We start from the raw sequence: 22196 nt of genomic DNA, 5'->3' as shown, positions 1-22196 counted from the left end.
CCCCCAGCTCCCTCAGCTGCTCCTCCCCAGCCCTGTTCTCCAGACCCTTCCCCAGCTTTGTTGCTCTTCTCTGGACCTGCTCCAGCCCTCAATGTCCTTCTTGCAGTGAGAGGCACAAAATTTGAGGTGAACTTGGAATTTGAGGTGTGGCCTCCCCAGTGCCCAGCACTGGGGCACAACCACCACTGACAGATGCTGTGCAGTCAGCACCCAGATTCAGCCCCTTGCTGACACTGGGCAGTGCCCCAGGGACCACACAGCCCAGGCAGAGCAGGCACCAAGAGCAGGTATGAGTTGGAGGAGACTTGATGGGGTGCTTGGTGCCATGGGTTAGTTGATGAGGTGGTGTTGGATTGGTTGATAGGTTGGACACGATGATCTTGAAGGTCTCTTCCAACCTGGTTTATTCTATTCTATTCTATTCTACAAACAGCAGGGGCCCAAGGACACTCTGGATTCACAGTCACAGAATGGATTGGGTTGGAAGGGACCTTCAAGAGGATCCAGCCCCAGCCCCTGCCCTGGGCAGGGACCCCTCCCACCAGCACAGCTTGCTCAGGGCCTCATCCAGCCTGGCCTGGAACACCTCCAGGCAGGGCACAGCCACAGCCTCCCTGGGCAGCCTGTGCCAGGCTCTCCCCACCCTCACTGCCAACAATTCCTTCCTCCTCTCCACTCTCAGTCTCCCCTCTCCCAGCTCAAAGCCATTGTTCCTCAGCCTGGCACTCCCAGCTCTCCTGGAGCCCTTCAGGTCCTGGCAGGCTGCTCTGAGGTCTCCCTGGAGCCTTCTCCTCTCCAGGCTGCACAGCCCCAGCTGCGCCATGCCGTGCCCAGCGCTGTGCCGAGCGCCCGGCGGTGCCCTGCGCCGCGCCCCGCCGCCCGCCCCGTGCCGCGCCCCGCCGCCCGCCCGCAGCCGCCCCGCCCGCAGCCACGCCCCGCCGCCCGCCCGGAGCCGCGCCCCGCCGCCCGCCCCGTGCCGCGCCCCGCCGCCGGCTCTGCCGTACCTGAACGGCGCCTCCGTGCGGAAGCTCTGGCGGAAGCTCTGCTGCTGGGCGTCGAAGGCGGCGGCGCTGCGGCGCACCGCGGCCATCTCGCTGGCCTGCAGCGGAGCCACCTGCTGCTTCACCCCCTGGGACAGCTTCTTCAGGCTGCTCCACCGCTCTGGCAGCTCCTGCAAGCAGAAGGGCACCGCTGGCGGGCAGCGCCTGCTGCCGGGCCGTGGCCTCGTCTGAGCTGTCAACGGGCACTGCCAGCACGGGGGCCCAGGGCATCCAGAGCAGTGTGGCCAGAGCTGGAGAGGGAGGATCCTGCCCCTCTGCTCTGCTCTGGGCAGACCTCACCTGCGGGGCTGGGGCCAGCTCTGGGGCAGCCAACACAGGAAGGACCTGGACCTAATGGGATCCACAGGAGGCTACAAAGATGATCAGAGGGCTGGAGAACCTCTGCTGTGGGGACAGGCTGGGAGAGCTGGGGCTGGAGAAGAGAAGGCTCCAGGGGAGCCTTCTGGCAGCCAAGAATAAAGCTGGGCACAGACTCTGGAGCAGGGCCTGTGGTGCCAGCAGCAGGGGCAATGGTTTGGAACTCAGAGAGGGAGCTTGAGAGTGGAGAGAAGGAGAAATGTTTGGTGCTGAGGGTGGGGAGAGCCTGGCCCAGGCTGGCCAGAGAGCTGGGAGCTGCCCCATGGCTGGCAGCAGTGCAGGGCAGGTTGTGTGGGGCTGTGAGCAGCCTGCTCTGGCTGGGGCTGTCCCTGCTGGCTGCAGGGGGGTTGAAGGTCCCTTCCCACCCAACCCAGGCTGGCATTCCATGATTTCTAGTGCTCTCTGTGTCAGGCCCTGCAGCCTGTGTTTCCCATGTCAGGACTGGTGTCCAGGACTGGTTTCTTCCTCAGGTCTGCACCCAAGCAGCCATGCACAGCACTGCTGATCAACCCTCCCTTCAGCAAGGGATTTTGCTTCTCCTCATCAGGCTTCTGAGGCCCAGACACTGACAGCAGCTAAGGACTCTCCCTGCCACAGCTGCTGTGCCAGCCCAGGCTGTGGGTTTCCTGCCTTCCCAGTTCACATAACCAAGGACATGGAAGCAGAGCCACTGAGACTATGGGAAGAGGGGAAACAAGCTGGAGGCAGGTCTGAGGCAGCAGAGGGGGACCAGTCCCTCCTGAGGGGGTCTCTCTCTGGCACTTTTCAGTCCCAGCTCCAGGCCCCCCTCCCCATTTCCCTGGAGAAAGCAGCCCCCAGAAGGCAGGCAGTGATGGTTCCTGGGCCTCCCACCATGCCCAGCAGTGCATGAAGCACTCAGCTGTGTGCTGCTGCCACTGCCACAGCTGTGTCCTGTGCCTGAAAGGCTGCCCCACATCCCTCACCTCTTCTAGCAGAAGAATCACAGAATGCTCTGGGCTGGAAGGGAGCTCCACAGCTCCTCCAGTCCAACCCCCTGCACTCAGCAGGGACATCCTCCACTGGAGCAGGTTGCCCAGAGCCCTGTCCAGCCTCACCTGGAATATCTCCAGGGATGGAGCCTCAGCCACCTCCCTGGGCAACCTGCTGCAGTGTCCCACTACCCTCATAGCAGAGAACTTGTTGCTCTGCTCTGGTTTGAAGCCATTGTCCCTGGTCCTGTCCCTGCAGGCCTTTGCAAACAGTCTCTCTCCATCCTTCCTGTAGCCCTCTTAGGTACTGGCAGGCTGCTGTTAGGTCTCCTTGGAGCCTCCTCCTCTCCAGGCTGAACACCCCCAGCTCCCTCAGCCTGTCCTCACAGCAGAGCTGCTCCAACCCCCTGAGCATTCTCCTGGCCCTCCTCCAGACCCTCTCCACCAGCTCCAGGTCCTTCCTGTGCTGAAGGCTCCAGCCCTGCACACAGCACTGCAGCTGAGGTGCTGGGTTCAGCTTTGGGCTCCTCACTCCCAGAAGGACACTAAGGAGCTGGAGCAGGTCCAGGGAAGGGCAACAGAGCTGGGGAAGGGTCTGGAGAGCAGGGCTGGGGAGGAGCAGCTGAGGGAGCTGGGGGTGTTGAGCCTGGAGCACAGGAGGCTGAGGGAGACCTCATTGCTCTCTGCAGCTCCCTGGGAGGAGGCTGGAGGAAGGTAGGGGTTGGGCTCTCCTCACAGGTAACAAGTGATAGGACAAGAGAAAATAGCCTCAAGTTGCCCCAGGGGAGGTTTAGGTTGGCCATGAGGAACAATTTCTTCCCCAGAAGGGTTGTTAAGGCCTGACCCAGGGCAGTGGTGGAGTCCCCATCCCTGGAGGGGTTTCAAAGCCCTGGAGCTGTGGTGCTGAGGGCCAGGGTGTAGTGCTGGGTTCAGGGTTGGACTGGATGGTCTGAAAGATCACAACCACAATGATTCTGTGGCTCTATGAATCCCCCAAAGCCTTCCCTCAGCAGAGCCATGTGTGGGAAGGAGGCAAAACACTTTCCTAAGCTGCTGCCAGTGATGTCCTCTGGCTCAGGCAGGTTTGGTGTCACAGATCCAGTGGGTGGCTGAGGTCCCATGAGAAGGCCACTCCTGTGCCAGTATCACCCTGCTCATCCACACAGGTGCCAGGGATTGGCTTATTTCACACTAATTCCCATCTCCCCTAATTAACAGAAGCATTCCGCATGCAGCCAGCTGGGGCAGGAGCAGGGGTGGGAGCTGGAGCCAGCTCCTCTCTGGTTTCCATACACAACAAAAGGCTTCAGCTGGCTGCAGGAGGAAATCTCAACAGGACTCCAAACTGCAGGAGCTGTGGAGGCACATCCTGCAACAGCCAAACACTGAGGCCCTCTAATGACAGGGAGTGGGGGCTGGAGCCCTCCTGCCGTGTTCTGAAGCTCAGGAGGATTGACACCAAGTGGTGCCTGCAGAGGACACCAAGCTGTGTGGCTCTGCTGCCACTCTGCAGGGAAGGATCCATCCAGAGCGACCTGGGCAGGCTGCAGAGGAGAGGCAAACCAACCTCATGAACTTCAACAAGGCCAAGGGCAAGGTCCTGAACCTGGCACAGGGCAATCCCAAGCACAAACCAGGCTGGGTGAGGAGTGGCTGAGAGCAGCCTGCAGGAGAAGGCCTTGGGGGTGTCAGGGGGTGACAAACTCCCCAGGAGCCAGCACTGGGCCCTGGCAGCCCAGAGCCAGCTGAGTGCTGAGCTGCAGCCAGAGCAGGGAGAGAGCAGCACAGGGAGGGGATTCTGCCCCTCTGCTCTGCTCTGCTCAGCCCCCACCTGCAGCACTGCCTCCAGCTCTGGGCCCCCAGCACAGGAAGGACCTGGAGCTGCTGGAGAGGCTCCAGAGGAGGCCACAGAGATGAGCAGAGGCTGCAGAACCTCCCCTGTGGGGCCAGGCTGGGAGAGCTGGGGCTGTGCAGCCTGCAGAAGAGAAGGCTCCAGGGAGACCTCAGAGCAGCTGCCAGGACCTGAAGGGCTCCAGGAGAGCTAGGGAGGGACTCTGGCCAAGGGCTGGGAGTGCCAGGATGAGGAACAATGGCTTTGAGCTGGGAGAGGGGAGACTGAGACTGGAGAGAGGAAGAAATTGTTGGCAGTGAGGGTGGGGAGAGCCTGGCACAGGCTGCCCAGGGAGGCTGTGGCTGTGCCCTGCCTGGAGGTGTTCCAGGCCAGGCTGGATGAGGCCCTGAGCAAGCTGTGCTGGTGGGAGGGGTCCCTGCCCAGGGCAGGGGCTGGAGCTGGCTGACCTTGAAGGTCCCTTCCAACCCATCCCATGAGTCTGTGAACCTCTGCTGCTCACAATCTGGAGTCCACCACAAGTTTCCACTCACCTCCAGCTGTCTGTAGACCTCCTCTGGCAGTGGTTGCTCATAGGACATCAGCAGCTCAATGGTTTGCTTCAGGGGCTCAAACATGGCATCAGTGACACTCTGCCTTTCTTTAACAGCCAGGAGGTGCCCCATGACCTCCACCAAGCCATCAGAGTCTCCTTTTTCTACCTTCTTGCTCAAACCCTTGTCAGCAGTTTTGATGAACTCCTCCAGGTCAGCCAAGCTGCAGAACACAGAGGAAAGCACAGAATGAGAGCAGCTCCACCTGAAAGAAACATCAGCCTTGGGCCAGGCAGCTGATGGCAAGGGAGAGGGGGAAGGTCTGGCTAACCCTGCCCAGTGCCTGGCAACATGTGGGGCATCAGAACCTCAACTCATGCTCAAAGGAAACCAAAGATGTGGTACAGCTGCCCCAAGGACAGATAAATCCATGTCCTGCTGTGAGCTGGAGCAGAGCCCCTCCTGCCCAGAGCTGCCCCTGCCCAGCTCAGGCTCTGCTCTCTGAGGCACCTTCTGCACTTCAGGGCAGCTTGGCACAGCCAGGGGCTGCTGCTAGCAGGGAGCAGCTGATGGGGACAGCTCCTGCCAAGGGCTGGGCTGCAGAGAGCCTCTGCCTTGGACTTGCTCCTGGCCACACCAAGGGCACTGCCACAGCTGGTGCCACACCTTGGGGGCAGGAAGGCAGAGGTGGCTCCTGTGGGGAGGAGCAGACAGCACAGGGCACCCTCAGCTGCCCCCCAGGGGAGTGCAGCCCATGGATGGCATCCTCAGGAGCAAGCTGAGGGATCCCCAGGGCCAAGCCTCTTCTTCCCTGGCTGCTGGCCCAGCAGGACTCTGTCCCTTCTGCCTTCCATCCCCATCCCTGGGATCCTCAATCCACTGCCAGAACCCAGCTCCTGGATCTGGTTCCCATCTGCTGCTGAGTCCAGGCTGGGACTTGCCCAGTGCCTGCCCCCAGCAGCAGTGGTGCCAGTGGTGCCACCAGGGCTTGGGTTCCACACTGCTTTGTGTCTCTGTGTCTCTGTCCCCTGGCATTGTTCTTCTCTCCATCCCAGCTGGGTCAGTTCTTTTCCCACCCCCTCAGGCTCTCTCCCTGCTTCCCTTTCTCTTCCCTTTGGCAAGCAGAGGCTTCATGGAGAGCCTCTGGCACTGCTCTGGTGGCCAGCCCAGCCCTGGCCCTTGGCAGTTTCTCATGTTGGAGGAAAGGTGTCTGAGCAGGGGGACAGCAGAGAGCTGTGAGCTCGGGGGGCAGAGTTTAAAGGACAGCTTCCACCTTGTATCTCCCCACACAAGGTCCCAAACCCAAGCTGGGAGGCTGCAAAGCTGCAGCAAACAGGGGCTGCTCTTCACACTCTGCCTCCTTTCCCAGGGTAACTGCCTGCTGCAGGAGGATGTGAGGGGCAAAACTCCACAGCAGCTCAGGAAAGCAAGGAGGAGAAAACAAAGCCCCCAGGGGCTAGAAATGCACAGGCATCAGCCTGTCCCTCAGGGTCCCTGAGCTGTAAATCACCAGAGACCAGGAGAGCATCTGGGGGATGATGCCCTGCCTGCCTACCCTGCTGCTCATCATCCCAGCCCCTGGGCACTGCCAAAGGGGCCCAAAGGGGCTCCTGCAGCTCTGCTCCTCTCCAGCCATTCTCTTCCTCTCAGAACTCTTAAGTGGCCATTTGAGTGCTGAGCAAGCTGCTGGGCCGAAGTGTTCCCGAAATACTTCACCTAATGAAATCGAAGCTGCTGAGTCAGGGACTCCGCCTAAGAACCCTAAGTGTTCTAAGCACACAAAAACCTCCCTTGCAGAAACTCCCTGAGGGAATGCTGCCGCTGAGAAGGACAAAGAGGATCCCATCAGCCACCCCACTCAGCAGCCCTCACTGCTGGGAGCTGTCGAACACTTCCAGAGCAGTGTTTGATTTCTTTGTGAGCTTTTCCATGGAGGCTGCAGAGCTGCTGAGGGGCCTGGAGCAGCTCTGGGAGCAGCAAAGGCTGAGAGCCCTGGGGCTGAGAGCCTGCAGCAGAGCAGCCCCAGAGGGCAGCTGAGCAATGCTCAGCAAGAGCCAAAGGAGCTGTGGGGGGCAAGAGGCTGGGGCCAGGCTCTGCTGAGTGGTGCCCAGGGCCAGCACAAGGGGCAGTGGGCACAGACTGGCAGCCAGGAGGTTGGATCTGAGCAGGAGGAGAAAGTTGTTTGTTGGGAGGGTGCTGGAGGCCTGGAGCAGGCTGCCCAGAGAGGTTGTGGAGTCTGCTGGTGTGGAGAGCTTCCAACCCCCCCTGGGCATTGTGCCCCTGGGCAAGCTGCTGGGGGTGCCCTGCTGGAGCAGGGCTTGGGCTGGGTGAGCTCCAGAGCTCCCTTCCAGCCTCTCCATGCTGGGATTTGGGGATTTTGCAACCTCCTGCAGTTGCACCTAGTCCAATAAATCACCCAGGGCACGACCCTGCACAGGCTGGCACAGAGCAGCTCTTCAGAGAGGGGACAGCCTGAACTGCAAACCTGCACCCGAACCTCCTCCTTTTTGTCACCTTGAAATCACCTCCCCATGGCAGCTCATGCCAGGCAGCCCCAGTCTCTGTTTTGGACACAGAGGGCACTCAAAGGAGCCCTCAGAGTCAGAGTGAGTGTCTCCTGGGCTGGACACAGCCTTGCTGGGGGCTGAAGTCACACTCCACAGAGGGAGCTCAGAGCCCTGGCAGAGGTGAGATCAGCTGGAGCAGGATGAAGGGACAAGCAGATGTTCTGTACAACACCAGCAGCAAGGCCCAGGAGCAGCAGCTCATGGGATGGCAGAGGCAGCAGGAGCATAGAGCTGCTTGTGGGAGACATTCAGCCAGAGCAGACCCAGCAGAGACCAGGGCATGGAAGATACAGGAGATGTGATGGCATGGAGTGCTTCATGGAGTCCTAGAAAAGGTTGACTTGGAACAAGATCATCCAGTTCCAGCCCCCTGCACAGGTTCCTCAAGGCCTCATCCAGCCTGGCCTTCAATGCCTCCAGGCAGGAGGCAGCCACAGCCTCCCTGGGCAGCCTGTGCCAGGCTCTCCCCCCTCTCCCTGCCAACAATTTCCTGCTCTCCACTCTCAGTCTCCCCTCTCCCAGCTCAAAGCCATTGTTCCTCATCCTGGCACTCCCAGCCCTTGTCCAGAGTCCCTCCCCAGCTCTCCTGGAGCCCTTCAGTTCCTGGCAGCTGCTCTGAGGTCTCCCTGGAGCTTCTCTTCTCCAGGCTGCACAGCCCCAGCTCTCCCAGCCTGGCCCCACAGGGGAGGCTCTGCAGCCTCTGATCATCTCTGTGGCCTCCTCTGGAGCCTCTCCAGCAGCTCCAGGTCCTTCCTGTGCTGGGGGCTCCAGAGCTGGAGGCAGTGCTGCAGGTGGGGGCTGAGCAGAGCAGAGCAGAGGGGCAGAATCCCCTCCCTGTGCTGCTCTCTCCCTGCTCTGGCTGCAGCTCAGCACTCAGCTGGCTCTGGGCTGCCAGGGCCCAGTGCTGGCTCCTGGGGACTTTGTCACCCCCTGACACCCCCAAGGCCTTCTCCTGCAGGCTGCTCTCAGCCACTCCTCACCCAGCCTGGCTCTGTGCTTGGCATTGCCCTGGCCGGGAGCAGGCCTGCTGCAATCCCGGGCACGGAGGCAGGGTCTGCTCCCGCTCTGCTGTGCCAGCCTGTTGGTTCTGGGTGTGAAAGGCCAGGGGCAGCAAAGCTCTCTTGTGTCAGGAGAGGCGGCAGTGCCAGGGGCAGCTCTCACCTGTGTGTGACGTGGTCCACGAGATGCTGCTTGAACACCAGGCTGCGCCTGCGGACGGCGCTCAGCAGGGAGCGCTTGAGCGGCCGCGCGTCCAGCCGCAGCCAGCCCTGGCAGACGCTGCAGGCCTGGATGCCGCTCACCTCCTGGGCCACCCTCTCGCAGGACTCGATCTGCTCCTCGCAGTGCCGCAGGCCGGGCGGCGCCGCCGGGAGCGCCTCCCGCGCCGGGGCCTCGGCTCGCGCGGCGTCCGGCACGCGGCCCCGCGGCGGGAGCTGCCCGCAGGCCTCCCCGCGCCCCTCGGCGCAGAGCGCGGCGAAGCGCTGCAGGCTGCCGCGGTACCGGCTGCAGGCGGCCAGCGCGGCCTGCACCCGGGCCAGCAGCGCCCGCCGCAGCGCCGCCAGCTCCGGCATGGCCTCCACGTCAGCCTGCGGGGCAGCGCGCAGCCCTGAGCCGGGGGCACCCCCCGAGTGCCACCCCCGAGTGCCGCCCCCGAGTGCCACCCCCGAGTGCCACCCCTGAGTGCCGCCCCCGAGTGCCACCCCTGAGTGTCGCCCCCAAGTGCCACCCCTGAGTGCCGCCCCTGAGTGTCACCCCCAAGTGCCACCCCTGAGTGCCGCCCCTGAGTGTCACCCCCGAGTGCCACCCCTGAGTGCCGCCCCTGAGTGTCACCCCCGAGTGCCACCCCTGAGTGCCGCCCCTGAGTGTCACCCCCGAGTGCCACCCCTGAGTGCCGCCCCTGAGTGTCACCCCCGAGTGCCACCCCTGAGTGCCGCCCCTGAGTGTCACCCCCGAGTGCCACACCTGAGTCCCACCCCTGAGTGCCACACCCGAGTGCCACACCCGAGTGCCACACCCGAGTCCCACACCCGAGTGCCACCCCTGAGTGCCACACCCGAGTCCCACTCCCGAGTCCCACCCCCAAGTCCGACCCCTGAGTGCCGCCCCCGAGTGCCACACCTGAGTCCCACCCCTGAGTGCCACACCCAAGTGCCACCCCTGAGTGCCACCCCCAAGTGCCACACCTGAGTGCCACCTCCGAGTCCCACCCCCGAGTCCCACCCCCGAGTGCCACACCCGAGTGCCGCCCCCGAGTGCCGCCCCCGAGTGCCGCCCCTGAATGCCACACCCAAGTGCCGCCCCCGAGTGCCGCCCCCGAGTGCCGCCCCTGAATGCCACACCCAAGTGCCGCCCCCGAGTGCCGCCCCTGAATGCCACACCCAAGTGCCGCCCCCGAGTGCCGCCCCCGAGTGCCGCCCCTGAATGCCACACCCAAGTGCCGCCCCCGAGTGCCGCCCCTGAATGCCACACCCAAGTGCCATCCCCGAGTGCCGCCCCCGAGTGCCGCCCCCGAGTGCCAGCCGCGAGTGCCAGGCGGCAGCAGGCACCTGGTAGTGCGGGCAGCCGCTGTGCTGGGCCAGCCGCGGCACCAGCGAGGAGCTGCGGTAGATGCCGGCCAGGAGGCTTTCCATCATCTCATAGAAGCCATCGCTCGCACCAGGGTCCAAGGAGGGATGGAAAACCAGCTCTGGCTCCACCAAGTCCAGCTGCACCTCGAACAGGGGAGCAAGCCCTGCCTCGGGATCTGCAGGGCAGAGCAGGCATGCCAGGGCCAAAGGGGAGCAAAGCCATCTGGAGCCAGCGCCCACATCCCGTGCCAGGGCAGGGGCTGCAGGCAGCTGTGAGCAGAGACACCTCCCCGGGGCCAGGGGCACTGTGCCTGCACACAGCATGCAGCAGCTGCTGGGAACTGGCTGCTGGGACCCACAGGAGAAGAGCCACAGAGCTGTCAGGGCTGGAAGGGAGCTCAAGGCTCAGCCAGCTCCAACCCCCTGCCATGGGCAGGGACACCTCACACCACAGCAGGTTGCTCACAGCCACCTCCAGCCTGGCTGCAAACACCTCCAGGCAGGAGGCTTCCACCACCTCCCTGGGCAGCCTGTGCCAGGCTCTCACCACCCTCCTGGCCAACAACTTCTTCCTCACAGCCAATCTCAATCTCCCCACTTCCAGTTCTGCTCCATCCCCCCCAGTCCCATCCCTCCCTGACACCCTCAGAAGTCCCTCCCCAGCTTTCCTGTAGCCCCCTGCAGATCCTGGAAGGCCACAATGAGGTCTCCTGGGAGCCTTCTCCTCTCCACCTGCACAACCCCAACTCCCTCAGGCTGTGCTCACAGCAGAGCAGCTCCAGCCCTCTGCTCCTCCTCCTGGCCCTGCTCTGGCCACGCTGCAGCAGCAGAGATGAGACACAAGCGCTGGAGGAGGAGGGGAGTCTCGGGGAGGGCAGGCCCTGCAGCTGACCACAGAGCAGCCTGAGAGCTCAGCAAGTCCAGCCCAGCAGCACTGGCAGAGCAGAGCACCACCAGGAACCCAAAGGCTCTTTCACTGACCACCCTCAGCAGCTGGAAACTGCAGCCAGCCACAGCCATGGCATCCTCTGTGTGTTTGGAGCTGGATGGGGAGGGACTGGATGCAGCCTCCCTGCAGGCAGGCTTCAGCTGGACACAAGCTGCTCTCAGCCTCCATGGGGGCCTTGGGCAGGAGGTCTGATGGAGTGACTCCTGGAGCCACCTCTTCCCTTCACAGACCTGAGCAGAGGTTACAGCTGTCTGAGGGGTGGGTGCCAGGGTGAAGGGGCCAGGCTCTTTGCACTGCTGCCAGGCTATAGGATGAGGAACAAGCTGGAACCCAGGAAGCTCCACCTCAACAGGAGGAGAAACTTCTTTGGTGTGAGGCTGCTGGAGGCCTGGAGCAGGCTGCCCAGAGAGGCTGTGGAGTCTCTATCTCTGGAGGCTTTCCAAACCCACCTGGATGTGTCCCTGTGGGACCTGCCCTGGGTGGCCCTGCTCTGGCAGGGGGTTGGCTCAGTGACCTGCAGAGGTCCCTTCCAGCCTCCACCATTCTATGATCCTATGTCTCAGCTTTTTCTCTCGTGCAGCAGAAGCAGCTCTTGAGTCTCTCCACAACAGCCCCATTGGCTCACCTGGCTGCTGCCCAGCCACTGCTGCCTCTGTGTGCTCTGCCCCTTACCCCCCGCTACAGGAGCATGGCTGGCTGTGTCCCTCCCCCTGAGCAGGGCTTTGCTCCAGCTGGGGGGATGGAGTCTCCCTTCCTTTCTGGAGGTTCCCTCAGCACTTGCTGCAGAAGGCAGAGCAGAAAGCCAGGGAGGAGAGAGCAGCTCCTGTGTGAGGGAGAGCAGAAAGCCAGGGAGGAGAGAGCAGCTCCTGTGTGAGGGAGAGCAGAAAGCCAGGGAGGAGAGAGCAGCTCCTGTGTGAGGCAGAGCAGAAAGCCAGGGAGGAGAGAGCAGCTCCTGTGTGAGGCAGAGCAGAAAGCCAGGGAGGAGAGAGCAGCTCCTGGGTGAGGCAGAGCAGAAAGCCAGGGAGGAGAGAGCAGCTCCTGTGTGAGGGAGAGCAGAAAGCCAGGGAGGAGAGAGCAGCTCCTGGGTGAGGCAGAGCAGAAAGCCAGGGAGGAGAGAGCAGCTCCTGGGTGAGGGAGAGCAGAAAGCCAGGGAGGAGAGAGCAGCTCCTGTGTGAGGCAGAGCAGAAAGCCAGGGAGGAGAGAGCAGCTCCTGTGTGAGGCAGAGCAGAAAGCCAGGGAGGAGAGAGCAGCTCCTGGGTGAGGGAGGGCAGAAAGCCAGGGAGGAGAGAGCAGCTCCTGGGTGAGGCAGAGCAGAAAGCCAGGGAGGAGAGAGCAGCTCCTGTGTGAGGGAGAGCAGAAAGCCAGGGAGGAGAGAGCAGCTCCTGGGTGAGGCAGAGCAGAAAGCCAGGGAGGAGAGAGCAGCTCCTGTGTGAGGGAGAGCAGAAAGCCAGGGAGGAGAGAGCAGCTCCTGGGTGAGGCAGAGCAGAAAGCCAGGGAGGAGAGAGCAGCTCCTGGGTGAGGCAGAGCAGAAAGCCAGGGAGGAGAGAGCAGCTCCTGGGTGAGGGAGAGCAGAAAGCCAGGGAGGAGAGAGCAGCTCCTGTGTGAGGCAGAGCAGAAAGCCAGGGAGGAGAGAGCAGCTCCTGTGTGAGGCAGAGCAGAAAGCCAGGGAGGAGAGAGCAGCTCCTGGGTGAGGGAGGGCAGAAAGCCAGGGAGGAGAGAGCAGCTCCTGGGTGAGGCAGAGCAGAAAGCCAGGGAGGAGAGAGCAGCTCCTGTGTGAGGGAGAGCAGAAAGCCAGGGAGGAGAGAGCAGCTCCTCAGTGTGAGGGAGAGCAGAAAGCCAGGGAGGAGAGAGCAGCTCCTGGGTGAGGCAGAGCAGAAAGCCAGGGAGGAGAGAGCAGCTCCTGGGTGAGGGAGAGCAGAAAGCCAGGGAGGAGAGAGCAGCTCCTGGGTGAGGGAGAGCAGAAAGCCAGGGAGGAGAGAGCAGCTCCTGGGTGAGGGAGAGCAGAAAGCCAGGGAGGAGAGAGCAGCTCCTGGGTGAGGGAGAGCAGAAAGCCAGGGAGGAGAGAGCAGCTCCTGTGTGAGGGAGAGCAGAAAGCCAGGGAGGAGAGAGCAGCTCCTGGGTGAGGGAGAGCAGAAAGCCAGGGAGGAGAGAGCAGCTCCTGTGTGAGGGAGAGCAGAAAGCCAGGGAGGAGAGAGCAGCTCCTGGGTGAGGGAGAGCAGAAAGCCAGGGAGGAGAGAGCAGCTCCTGTGTGAGGGAGAGCAGAAAGCAGAAGCTGTGAGGCAGGCAGGGAAGAGGCAGCAGCAGGCACCTGTGTTATCCAGGAGGTACTTGAGAGAGCACTCAGTGGCACTGTAGAATCCATCCAGGACTATCTCATCCAAGTACTCCACATAGGCCTTCCAGATGTCAGATGCTGGGTCTGCCAGCAAGAGGCTCTGGTTTTCCTGGAACAGAAAGAAGATTCCTTCAAATACAGCAGGGCTGAGCCTCTCCTGCAGGAGAGCTGCCCACAGCTAAGGACTGATGCCACTGAGTACCCAGGCACCAGCCTCCTGGAGGAGGAAACCAGACAGACAGATACTGCTGGGGGGCAGGAGCTGGGCAGGAGCCAGCAATGGGCACTGGCAGCACAGGAGGCCAAGGGCAGCCTGGGCTGCAGCCAAAGCAGTGTGGCCAGAGCTGGAGAGAGAGGATCCTGCCCCTCTGCTCTGCTCTGGGGAGACCTCCCCTGCAGGGCTGGGGCCAGCTGTGGGGTCCCCAACACAAGAGAGACCTGGAGCTGCTGGAGAGGGGCCAGAGGAGACCACCAAGATGAGCAGAGGGCTGCAGAACCTCTGCTATGGGGCCAGGCTGAGAGAGTTGGGGCTGCTCAGCCTGGAGAAGAGAAGGCTCTGGGGATACCTTAGAAGCCCCTCAGAGGAGCTGAAATCTCCCTGCAGGGCAAGGTGCACAGCATCTGCCACGCAGAGCTCCTCACTCCATGCAGGTGAGGAGCAGAGCTTGGGCTCTCTCCTGGCCTGCCAAGAGGACTCTCAGCTCTGCAAGCCACTGGAAAGCCTCTGCCCAGCAGCTTTTCTCCTGACACTCAGCTTCTCCCTGGACCATCAGCATCACCTCCTGCTCCACAGAGGGACAGAGGGCTGCAGCAGCCAGCCCAGCCCCAGGCAGCCTCAGCTCTGTTTCCAGGGAAGCATTTCCGAGGGGGTTGCCCAGGAGGATCCCAAAGCCTATGCACGACTCCCCTCTAGTGGCTCCACAGCAGCCAGGCCTGGGAGCCAGGCTCCTGTCTGGGCTGCAGCTGCTCCTGTTCCTGCCCAGATGGGTGCCCAGCAGTGCCCAGGCAGCAGCTCAGCACCACACAGGCACAGCACTTCCCCCCTGAACACCAGGTGTGACTATCAAAGGAGGCAAGGGGGATAACTGCAAGGTGAATCACAGGCTCACAGAGTGCTAGGGGCTGGAAGGGACCTCTGGAGCTCACCCAGTCCAACCCCCTGCCAGAGCAGGGGCACCCAGGGCAGGGCACACAGGAACACAGCCAGGGGGGTTGGAAAGTCTCCAGAGAAGGAGACCCCAGAACCTCCCTGGGCAGCCTGCTCCAGGCTCTGCCACCCTCCAAGTAGAGAATTTCCTCCTCATGCTTAGATGAAGCTTCCTAGGGTCAAGTTCATGCCCAGTACCTCTTGTCCTGTCACTGGGCACCACTGAGCAGAGCCTGGCCCCATCCTCCTGGCAGCCACCTCTGAGATATTTGTAGGCAGTGATGAGATCCTTCCTCAGCCTCCTCCTCTCCAGGCTCCCCAGCCCCAGCTCTCAGCCTCTCCTCACATGAGAGCTGTTCCAGTGCCCCCAGCATCTGCACTGGACTCCCTTCAGTCTCTTTGTCCTTCCTGAGCTGGGGAGCCCAGAACTGGACACAGGGCTCAGTGTGAGACCTCACCAGCTGAGGGCAGAGGGGCAGCTCTGAAGCAGCTCTGGACACTGTGACCAGAGCAGAGGATGCACAGAGCCTACAAAAAGCCAGCAGAGCCCTGTGGAAGCTTCCCCCCTCACCTTCAGCAGTGAGTGAATCCTCTGCCCTGACTCCCTGACCAGGCTGTAGTGTCTCTCCAGCTGGCCCTGGCAGTCCTCAAGGCTCAGCAGGGACTCCTTTTTGGAGTCTTTCCTCTCAAGGATGGGTGCCACCCACGACTGCACCGTGGTCTGGATCTCCTCCACGTTGTCTCTGGCTCTCTGTGTCCTCTGCTCAAGGTCCTGGATAGCATCCACCACCCTGGAGATGTGATCCCAGACCCCTGCTGGGAAAGGAAGCAATGGAGTCCTCATTTCAGAGCTGCTGGGCCAGGCTCCTGCACAGCCTCCTGGAGACCCTGTGGCCTCAGGTACTCCTCACCCATCAGCGACACAAGAGACAGCACCTGGACCAGCAGAGCCACTGCCAGCTCCCCCCTGCCCAGCCTGAAGGCCTTCTGTCCTCTGCCAGGGCTGCCACCACCCTGGGGGGGCTGACAGTTCCCACCTCCCCCTGCCCAGGTTTGGTCTCCCACTGGCTGCTACTGGGGAGGATGAACAGGAGAGGCTGAGTGTCCCTGCTGCCATCAGCACTGCCCTCCAGCAGGGCTGTGCCAGCCCCAGCTTCTGCTGAGTGCTGCTTTTAGATGACCTTGGGCTTCCCCTGCAGGGAAATGCCTCCCCTGTGTGATGGAGAAAGAGCTTTCCAGCCTGAGGGCTTCTGCTGTGTGTGTTCCCAGGAGAGGGCACCAGCTCCTGATGTCAGAATCAGGACATGGCACCTGTGAGCAGCCTGTCTGCAGCAGCAGGACACCGTGGCTTCCCTGGCTCTGCACTTACAACTGACCAAGCAAGGTCACTGCTTCACTCACCTGGAGTCATGGAGCACAGAGCCCAGCTCCAGCTGCAGCATTTCCCCCTGCTGGACAAGCTGCTGAGGAGGGCCTGGCTCTGACTGGGACAAGCCACAGACTGACAGAAAGAGTTAGCTTGGAAGAGGCCTTCCAGGTCATCCACTCCAACCCTGAACCCAGCACTGCCAGGCAACCACCACCAAAGCCTGGCCCTCAGCACCACAGCTCCAGGGCTTTGGAACCTCCCTAGGGATGGGGACTGCAGCACTGCCCTGGGCAGCCTGGGCCAGGCCTGGACAACCCTTTGGGGAAGAAATTGTTCCTCATGGCCAAGCTGAACCTCCCCTGGGGCAACTTGAGGCTGCTTCCTCTTATCCTGTCACTTATTCCCTGGGAGCAGGGTCTGACTTCCACCTCACTCCAACCTCCTTTCAGGGGGATGTAGAGAGCCAGAGGGTCTCCCCTCTGCCTTTTCTCCAGGCTGAACAGCCCTATCCCAGTCCAGCCCAGTGCCAGATGGGGCTGGGCTGGTCTGTTCCCCCAACACTGTGGCTTTGAGTTTCCCCTCTCGTGGCCCAGGAGGCTTACAGCAGATCTGAGATCTGACTGGGGCAAGCCAGGGGCTGCCACTCCTTGCACAGCTGGGTGAGCAAGCAGTGCCTCAGAGACACAGCCACACAAGAGGTCACTTGGGCTGGCACAGGGAGGAGATGCTTGCAGCCCACCTTGCCAGCTCCTGCAGACCCCACTCTGGCTGTCTGCTCAGTGGCACTGCCCACAGGGCAGCCTCTGCCCCCCGCAGCCTGGAGGGGGCAGGAGCCTGTGGCACCCCAGCAGAGCATGGAAAGGGGCAGGCAAGCTGGGGGCTGCCCTTCACAGGCTCACAGGATGGGAGGGCTTGGGAGGGACCTCTGGAGAGCTTCCAGTCCAACCCCCTGCCAGAGCAGGACCATAGGATCCAGCACAGGTCACACAGAACACATCCAGACGGGGCTGGGAAGGCTCCAGGGAAGCAGACTCCACAACCCCTCTGGGCAGCCTGCTGCAGGGCTCTGGGAGCCTCACAGTGCAGAAGTTCCTCCTCCTGTTGAGGTGGAACCTCCTGTGCTGTGGTTTCCATCCACTGCCCTTCACCTCCCCAGTGCTGGCTCTGCTGGCAGCTGCAGCTGGGCTCTGCTGAGCCCCAGGTGTGTGTGGCCCTTGCCCCAGCCCAGAGCTGCTCACCCTCCATCTTCCAGTTCAGGCTTTCTTCTGCTTCTTTCAGCTTCAAGTCAATGTCCTGCAGCTGGCCCTGGATGAGAGGGTATTCCACCTCCAGCACTGTCCTCAGGACCTTGTTGTAGCTGCTCACCATCAGCTCCAGCTTGGCCACCAGCTCCCGGTAGGACTCCTTGCAGCAGTAGATGTCTGCTGCAGCAGGGGGGATGGCTCCCAGCTGGCTCCCAGACAGGTACCTCACCTCCCTCAGCACTGACACCAGCTGTGGGGACAAGGCAGAGAGCTCAGCACAGGACAATCCTCCCCTCTCACCTGGCAGCTCAGAGCTGCTGAGGGCTCCCTGCTGCCTCGGTCACAGAGCTGCATGCTCTGAAGAGGGCCTGGAGCCCTCCTGGGCACACCACCCATCCCCCATTGCTCTTTGCCTCTGCTTTTCTTCCCATCCAAAGCCAAGACAGCTCTGTTAAGGCCCCAGCCCTTAAAAGCCCTGAGGATGAGCTCTGGTCCCCTCACTGCACTCAGAAGAGCCTTTCAGCAGGAGGTGTCTGCAGCAGAGCTCAGCAGCTCCCTGCCTGGCAGCTCAGATGGCTCCAGCTCTGCTGCTGGGCTGGGTGTGGAAAGTAAACCCAACCATGGCTCAGCTCCTCCTGTGGCCACCTTCCACCAAAGGCTTCTGCTGGAGCCTTCCCCCAGCCCAAGCAACAGCACTCAGTGCAGGGCTGAGCTGTGATGGGAATGGAGTGAGTGAGGTTATTGAACCAGGATGAGGGAGGTGGAGGGACAGTGCTGGGGCCAGGCTGGAGGGGACAGAGGGAAGATCCCAAATCCACTGCAAGCCTCCTGGGCCACAGGAAGGGAAATTCAAAGCCACAGTGTTGGAGGAACAAACCAGACCTCTCCTGGGCCTTTTATACCCCTTCAGAAAGCTCAAACTTCAGCTACATAAAACATGAAACCACCTCTGGAGAGCCTGGAGTCACACAATGGCTTGGAAGGGACCTCAGAGATCAGCCAGCTCCAGCCCCCTGCCCTGGGCAGGGACCCCTCCCACCAGCCCAGGCTGCTCAGGGCCTCATCCAGCCTGGCCTGGAACACCTCCAGGCAGGGCACAGCCACAGCCTCCCTGGGCAGCCTGTGCCAGGCTCTCCCCACCCTCACTGCCAACAATTTCTTCCTCCTCTCCACTCTCAGTCTCCCCTCTCCCAGCTCAAAGCCATTGTTCCTCAGCCTGGCACTCCCAGCCCTTGTCCAGAGTCCCTCCCCAGCTCTCCTGGAGCCCTTCAGGTCCTGGCAGGCTGCTCTGAGGTCTCCCTGGAGCCTTCTCTTCTGCAGGCTGCACAGCCCCAGCTCTCCCAGCCTGTCACTGTGGATGATGCCCAACACTCCCCACACCACCACCAGCCCTGCTCTGACACCAGCTACCCCTCTGGCTCCTCAGGCACTTTCTGCCACTGCCTTGGGCAGGAGTTGGCTCTGCTGGAGCTTCACTCCTGGGGTTTTATCAGGAGGCAAAGCCCCCCAGAGGGGATGGCAGAGTGGCATTGCCTATCCCAGAGGGGTTCCATGGAGCCAGCACAGATCCAGCAGCAGTCCCAGCAGAGCTCTGGGCACAGCTCAGAGCCCTGCCTCAGGCAGGGAGGCTGCAGGGGTCTCACCTGGGGGTCAAAATTCACTGCCAGCAGTTTGGTGTCTGGGTCCCTGCGGAGGAGAGGCTGAGTGAGGTTGTACTGAGACCTCTCAGAGACTGTCTGGGACCAGTTCATGAAGAGCTTTTCCTGATACCTGCCAGAAATAAGACAGAGCCATGGAGCTGCCAAGGCAGCAGCCCAAGGCAGAGCCCAGTGAAAGCCAAGGCCATTTCTGAGGGCTGGGGACCAGCAACCCCCATGGAGAACATCTCCACACACAACATGGCTTCAGTCAGCCACCCAAAACATTCAGCCACCCAAAGCCCAGTGGCAGCACCAAGCCAGGAGGGCAAATCTCTCTCAGTAGCACTTCTAGCAGAGGCTTTAGGTTTGGAACCAGCCTGGCAGGAGCATCCAGCCTGAAGGAAGGGATAAGCAGTCACTGGGCACTCCCTAAGTGTCCAAGCAGGACAGGAGGCTCAGCCAGAGCAGACACCAGGGATGGATGCAGTTGCCCTCACCTCTTGCACAGGGACTGCAGGGAGCCCCCAACAGCCCCAGGGAAATGCAGCTCTTGAAGAGCTCAGTGACACCACTGGGGATGGAAGCAGAGGGCTGAAGAGGGCTCTGGTAGGTCTGGCACAGGCTGCCCAGGGAGGCTGTGGCTGTGCCCTGCCTGGAGGTGTTCCAGGCCAGGCTGGATGAGGCCCTGAGCAAGCTGTGCTGGTCCCTGCCCAGGGCAGGGGGCTGGGGCTGGCTGAGCTTTGAGGTCCCTTCCAAGCCAACCCACTCTGTGGCTGTGTGTGAATCTCACACACCAAGGTCAGCCCCAGCCACCCAAGCAACAAAGCCTCTGCACCATGCTGCCACCTCAGCACCTTCTGCACCCCACAGGGCACCTTCTGCACCCCACAGGGCAGCCTCTGCACCCCACAGAGCAGCCTCTGCACCCCACAGGGCAGCTTCTGCACCCCACAGGGCAGCCTCTGCACCCCACAGGGCAGCTTCTGCACCCCACAGGGCAGCCTCTGCACCCCACAGAGCAGCTTCTGCACCCCACAGAGCAGCCTCTGCACCCCACAGGGCAGCTTCTGCACCCCACAGGGCAGCCTCTGCACCCCACAGGGCAGCTTCTGCACCCCACAGAGCAGCCTCTGCACCCCACAGGGCAGCTTCTGCACCCCACAGAGCAGCCTGTGCACCCCACAGGGCAGCTTCTGCACCCCACAGAGCAGCCTCTGCACCCCACAGGGCAGCCTCTGCACCCCACAGGGCAGCTTCTGCACCCCACAGAGCAGCCTCTGCACCCCACAGAGCAGCTTCTGCACCCCACAGGGCAGCCTCTGCACCCCACAGGGCAGCTTCTGCACCCCACAGAGCAGCCTCTGCACCCCACAGGGCAGCCTCTGCACCCCACAGGGCAGCTTCTTCACCCCACAGGGCAGCTTCTGCACCCCACAGGGCAGCCTCTGCACCCCACAGAGCAGCTTCTGCACTCCACAGAGCAGCTTCTGCACCCCACAGGGCAGCTTCTGCACCCCACAGGGCAGCTGGAGGTCACAGAATCAAACAGGGCTTGGTCCAGCATCTCTGCCAGGGTGCACAGCCCTTGCTCCTCCCCTTTCAGGGCATGCCAGGAAGACCATGGCATGAAGCATCAGCCTTCCTCTTCTCTCATCAGGAAACTGCCTCTGGCTTAGAAAGCGATGCTGCAGGCCCTGGGCTGGCAAAGGTGCTGGCAGGTGGCACTGAGGAGGACACTTAGAGCCCTGCCTGAGCCACCACCTACCTGTCGAGCAGCTGGCTCAGTCCTTCACACTTCTCTACCACCCTTCTTGCTTCAGCAGGCTCCAGGCAGCTGCTGGCACAACAGACAAGGTCAGCACTCTGCTCAGCCCTCTGGGGCTGCATTCACCCTTCCAGCAACAAGCAGCACTGCAGGAGGGCTCTGACTGGGGCCCTTGGCCCCCACCCCCTCCCATCAACCCCAGATCATGTTGCTGTGCACAGGCTGCCCAAGCTGGGACCCAGGCTCCCCAGTGTGCCCCTTCTCAGATGTCTGCATGGCAACCTGCAAGCAGCCAGGTCCTGGGGTGGAGGAAGGGCTGAGTGCTGCTGGGGCCTCCCCAGCACACTGCCTGGTCCCAGCTTCACACACAGCCTGGCAACCCCAGCTCAGCAGCCAGCACTGCTCAGAGCAGAGAGGCTCAGGAGGAAGCAGCACTGCAGAAGCAGCCACTTGTGACACCTCCAACTGCAGCAGGCTGCTCAGGGCCCCATCCAGCCTGGTCTTGAAAGTCTCCAGGGACAGAGCCTCCACCACCTCCCTGGGCAGCCTGTGCCAGTGTCTCCCCAGCCTCCCTGTGCAGAGCTTCCTCCTGAGCTCCAACCTAACTCTGCCCTGCTCCAGTCCCAAACCATTGCCCCTGGGCCTATCCCCACAGCCCTTCTGCACAGTCCCTGCCCAGCTGCCTGGAGGTCCCCTTCAGGTCCTGGAAGGCTGCTCTGGGGTCTCCCTGGAGCCTTCTCTTCTCCAGGCTCAAGAGCCCCAACTCTCCCAACCTGTCCCCAGGTGCTCCAACACTATGAACATCTTTGTGGACTCCCCTGGACCCTCTCCAGCAGCTCCAGGTCTCTCCTGTGCTGGTTGCCCCACAGCTGGCCCCAGCCCTGCATGTGAGGTCTGCCCAGAGCAGAGCAGAGGGGCAGGATCCTCTCTCTCCAGCTCTGGCCACACTGCTTTGGCTGCAGCCCAGGCTGCCCTTGGCCTCCTGTGCTGCCAGTGCCCATTGCTGGCTCCTGCCCAGCTCCTGCCCCCCAGCCCCCCCAAGGCCTTCCCTGCAGGGCTGCTCTCAGTCTCCTCAGCCCCACTCTGGCTATCAAGGATTGCCCTGACCCAGGTGCAGGACCTTGCCCTTGGCCTTACTGAAGCTCCTGAGATTCTCCTCAGGCCACCTCTGCAGCCTGCCCAGGCCCCTCTGGATGGCTCTGTCCCCTCCCTCAGCCTTACCGAGGTCACCACTCAGCTTGGTGCCAGCCGCAGGCTCACTGGGGCTGCCCCAGCCTCCTGCTGCAGACCCCGGACAGCCCCTGCCCCCTGGGAGCCCTGAGGGACACCACTGGTCCCCCATCTCCACCTGGGCAGGGTGTGAGCCTGCCCACGGCTGCTGAAGGCAGCAGGAGAGGCAGTGAGCAGGGGCAGGCAGCACGCACCGCCGCGGCAGGCTCCTCAGGCGGCACAGGGGCAGCCGGATCCGGGCGCGCAGCTCCGCCGCCCAGCGCAGGGCTCCCGCCACGGGGGGCATGTTCCTGTGCACAGGGGCACGGCCTGGGGAGGCATGGAGACAGCACCTGAGTGAGGAGCGCCCTGGGGACCCCCCAGGCACACCCCCCGAGGCTCAGCAGCACAGAGCTGCTCTGCTTTGCTGCCTCCAGAGAGGCACAGGAAGGGCTGGGCTGGAAGGGACCCCAGCCAGCATCCAGCTCCTGGGCAGGGACCCCTCCCACCAGCACAGCCTGCTCAGGGCCTCATCCAGCCTGGCCCTGAACGCCCCCAGGCAGGGCACAGCCACTGCTTGGCTTTACAACATCACAAGGGAGCCCTACACTGGGAGCACAGGAGCCAGGCTGCAAGTCCCATGGGGTGCTTGGG

General features: G+C 62.4%; 1 protein-coding gene across 1 annotated transcript in view; it reads right to left on the bottom strand.

The window, feature by feature from the left end:
• Window positions 1-22196, bottom strand: part of DNAH9 (dynein axonemal heavy chain 9) — a 192807-nt gene that overhangs the window by 162323 nt on the left and 8288 nt on the right. The window contains exons 7-16 of the mRNA XM_054170731.1: window positions 21758-21872; window positions 20334-20402; window positions 18572-18698; window positions 16923-17178; window positions 14887-15128; window positions 13142-13277; window positions 9864-10060; window positions 8479-8903; window positions 4751-4973; window positions 1005-1171 (exon numbers count right to left, since the gene is read on the bottom strand). Of these exons, the coding sequence (XP_054026706.1) occupies window positions 1005-1171; window positions 4751-4973; window positions 8479-8903; window positions 9864-10060; window positions 13142-13277; window positions 14887-15128; window positions 16923-17178; window positions 18572-18698; window positions 20334-20402; window positions 21758-21872 (1957 nt within the window). The remainder of the gene's footprint in view (window positions 1-1004; window positions 1172-4750; window positions 4974-8478; window positions 8904-9863; window positions 10061-13141; window positions 13278-14886; window positions 15129-16922; window positions 17179-18571; window positions 18699-20333; window positions 20403-21757; window positions 21873-22196) is intronic.

The sequence above is a fragment of the Dryobates pubescens genome, chromosome 20, assembly GCF_014839835.1.
Source record: "Dryobates pubescens isolate bDryPub1 chromosome 20, bDryPub1.pri, whole genome shotgun sequence".
In the NCBI taxonomy this organism is placed as follows: Eukaryota; Metazoa; Chordata; class Aves; order Piciformes; family Picidae; genus Dryobates; species Dryobates pubescens.
Note: the sequence above shows the minus strand (reverse complement) of the source record. Positions and strands in the feature narration are given on the sequence as shown.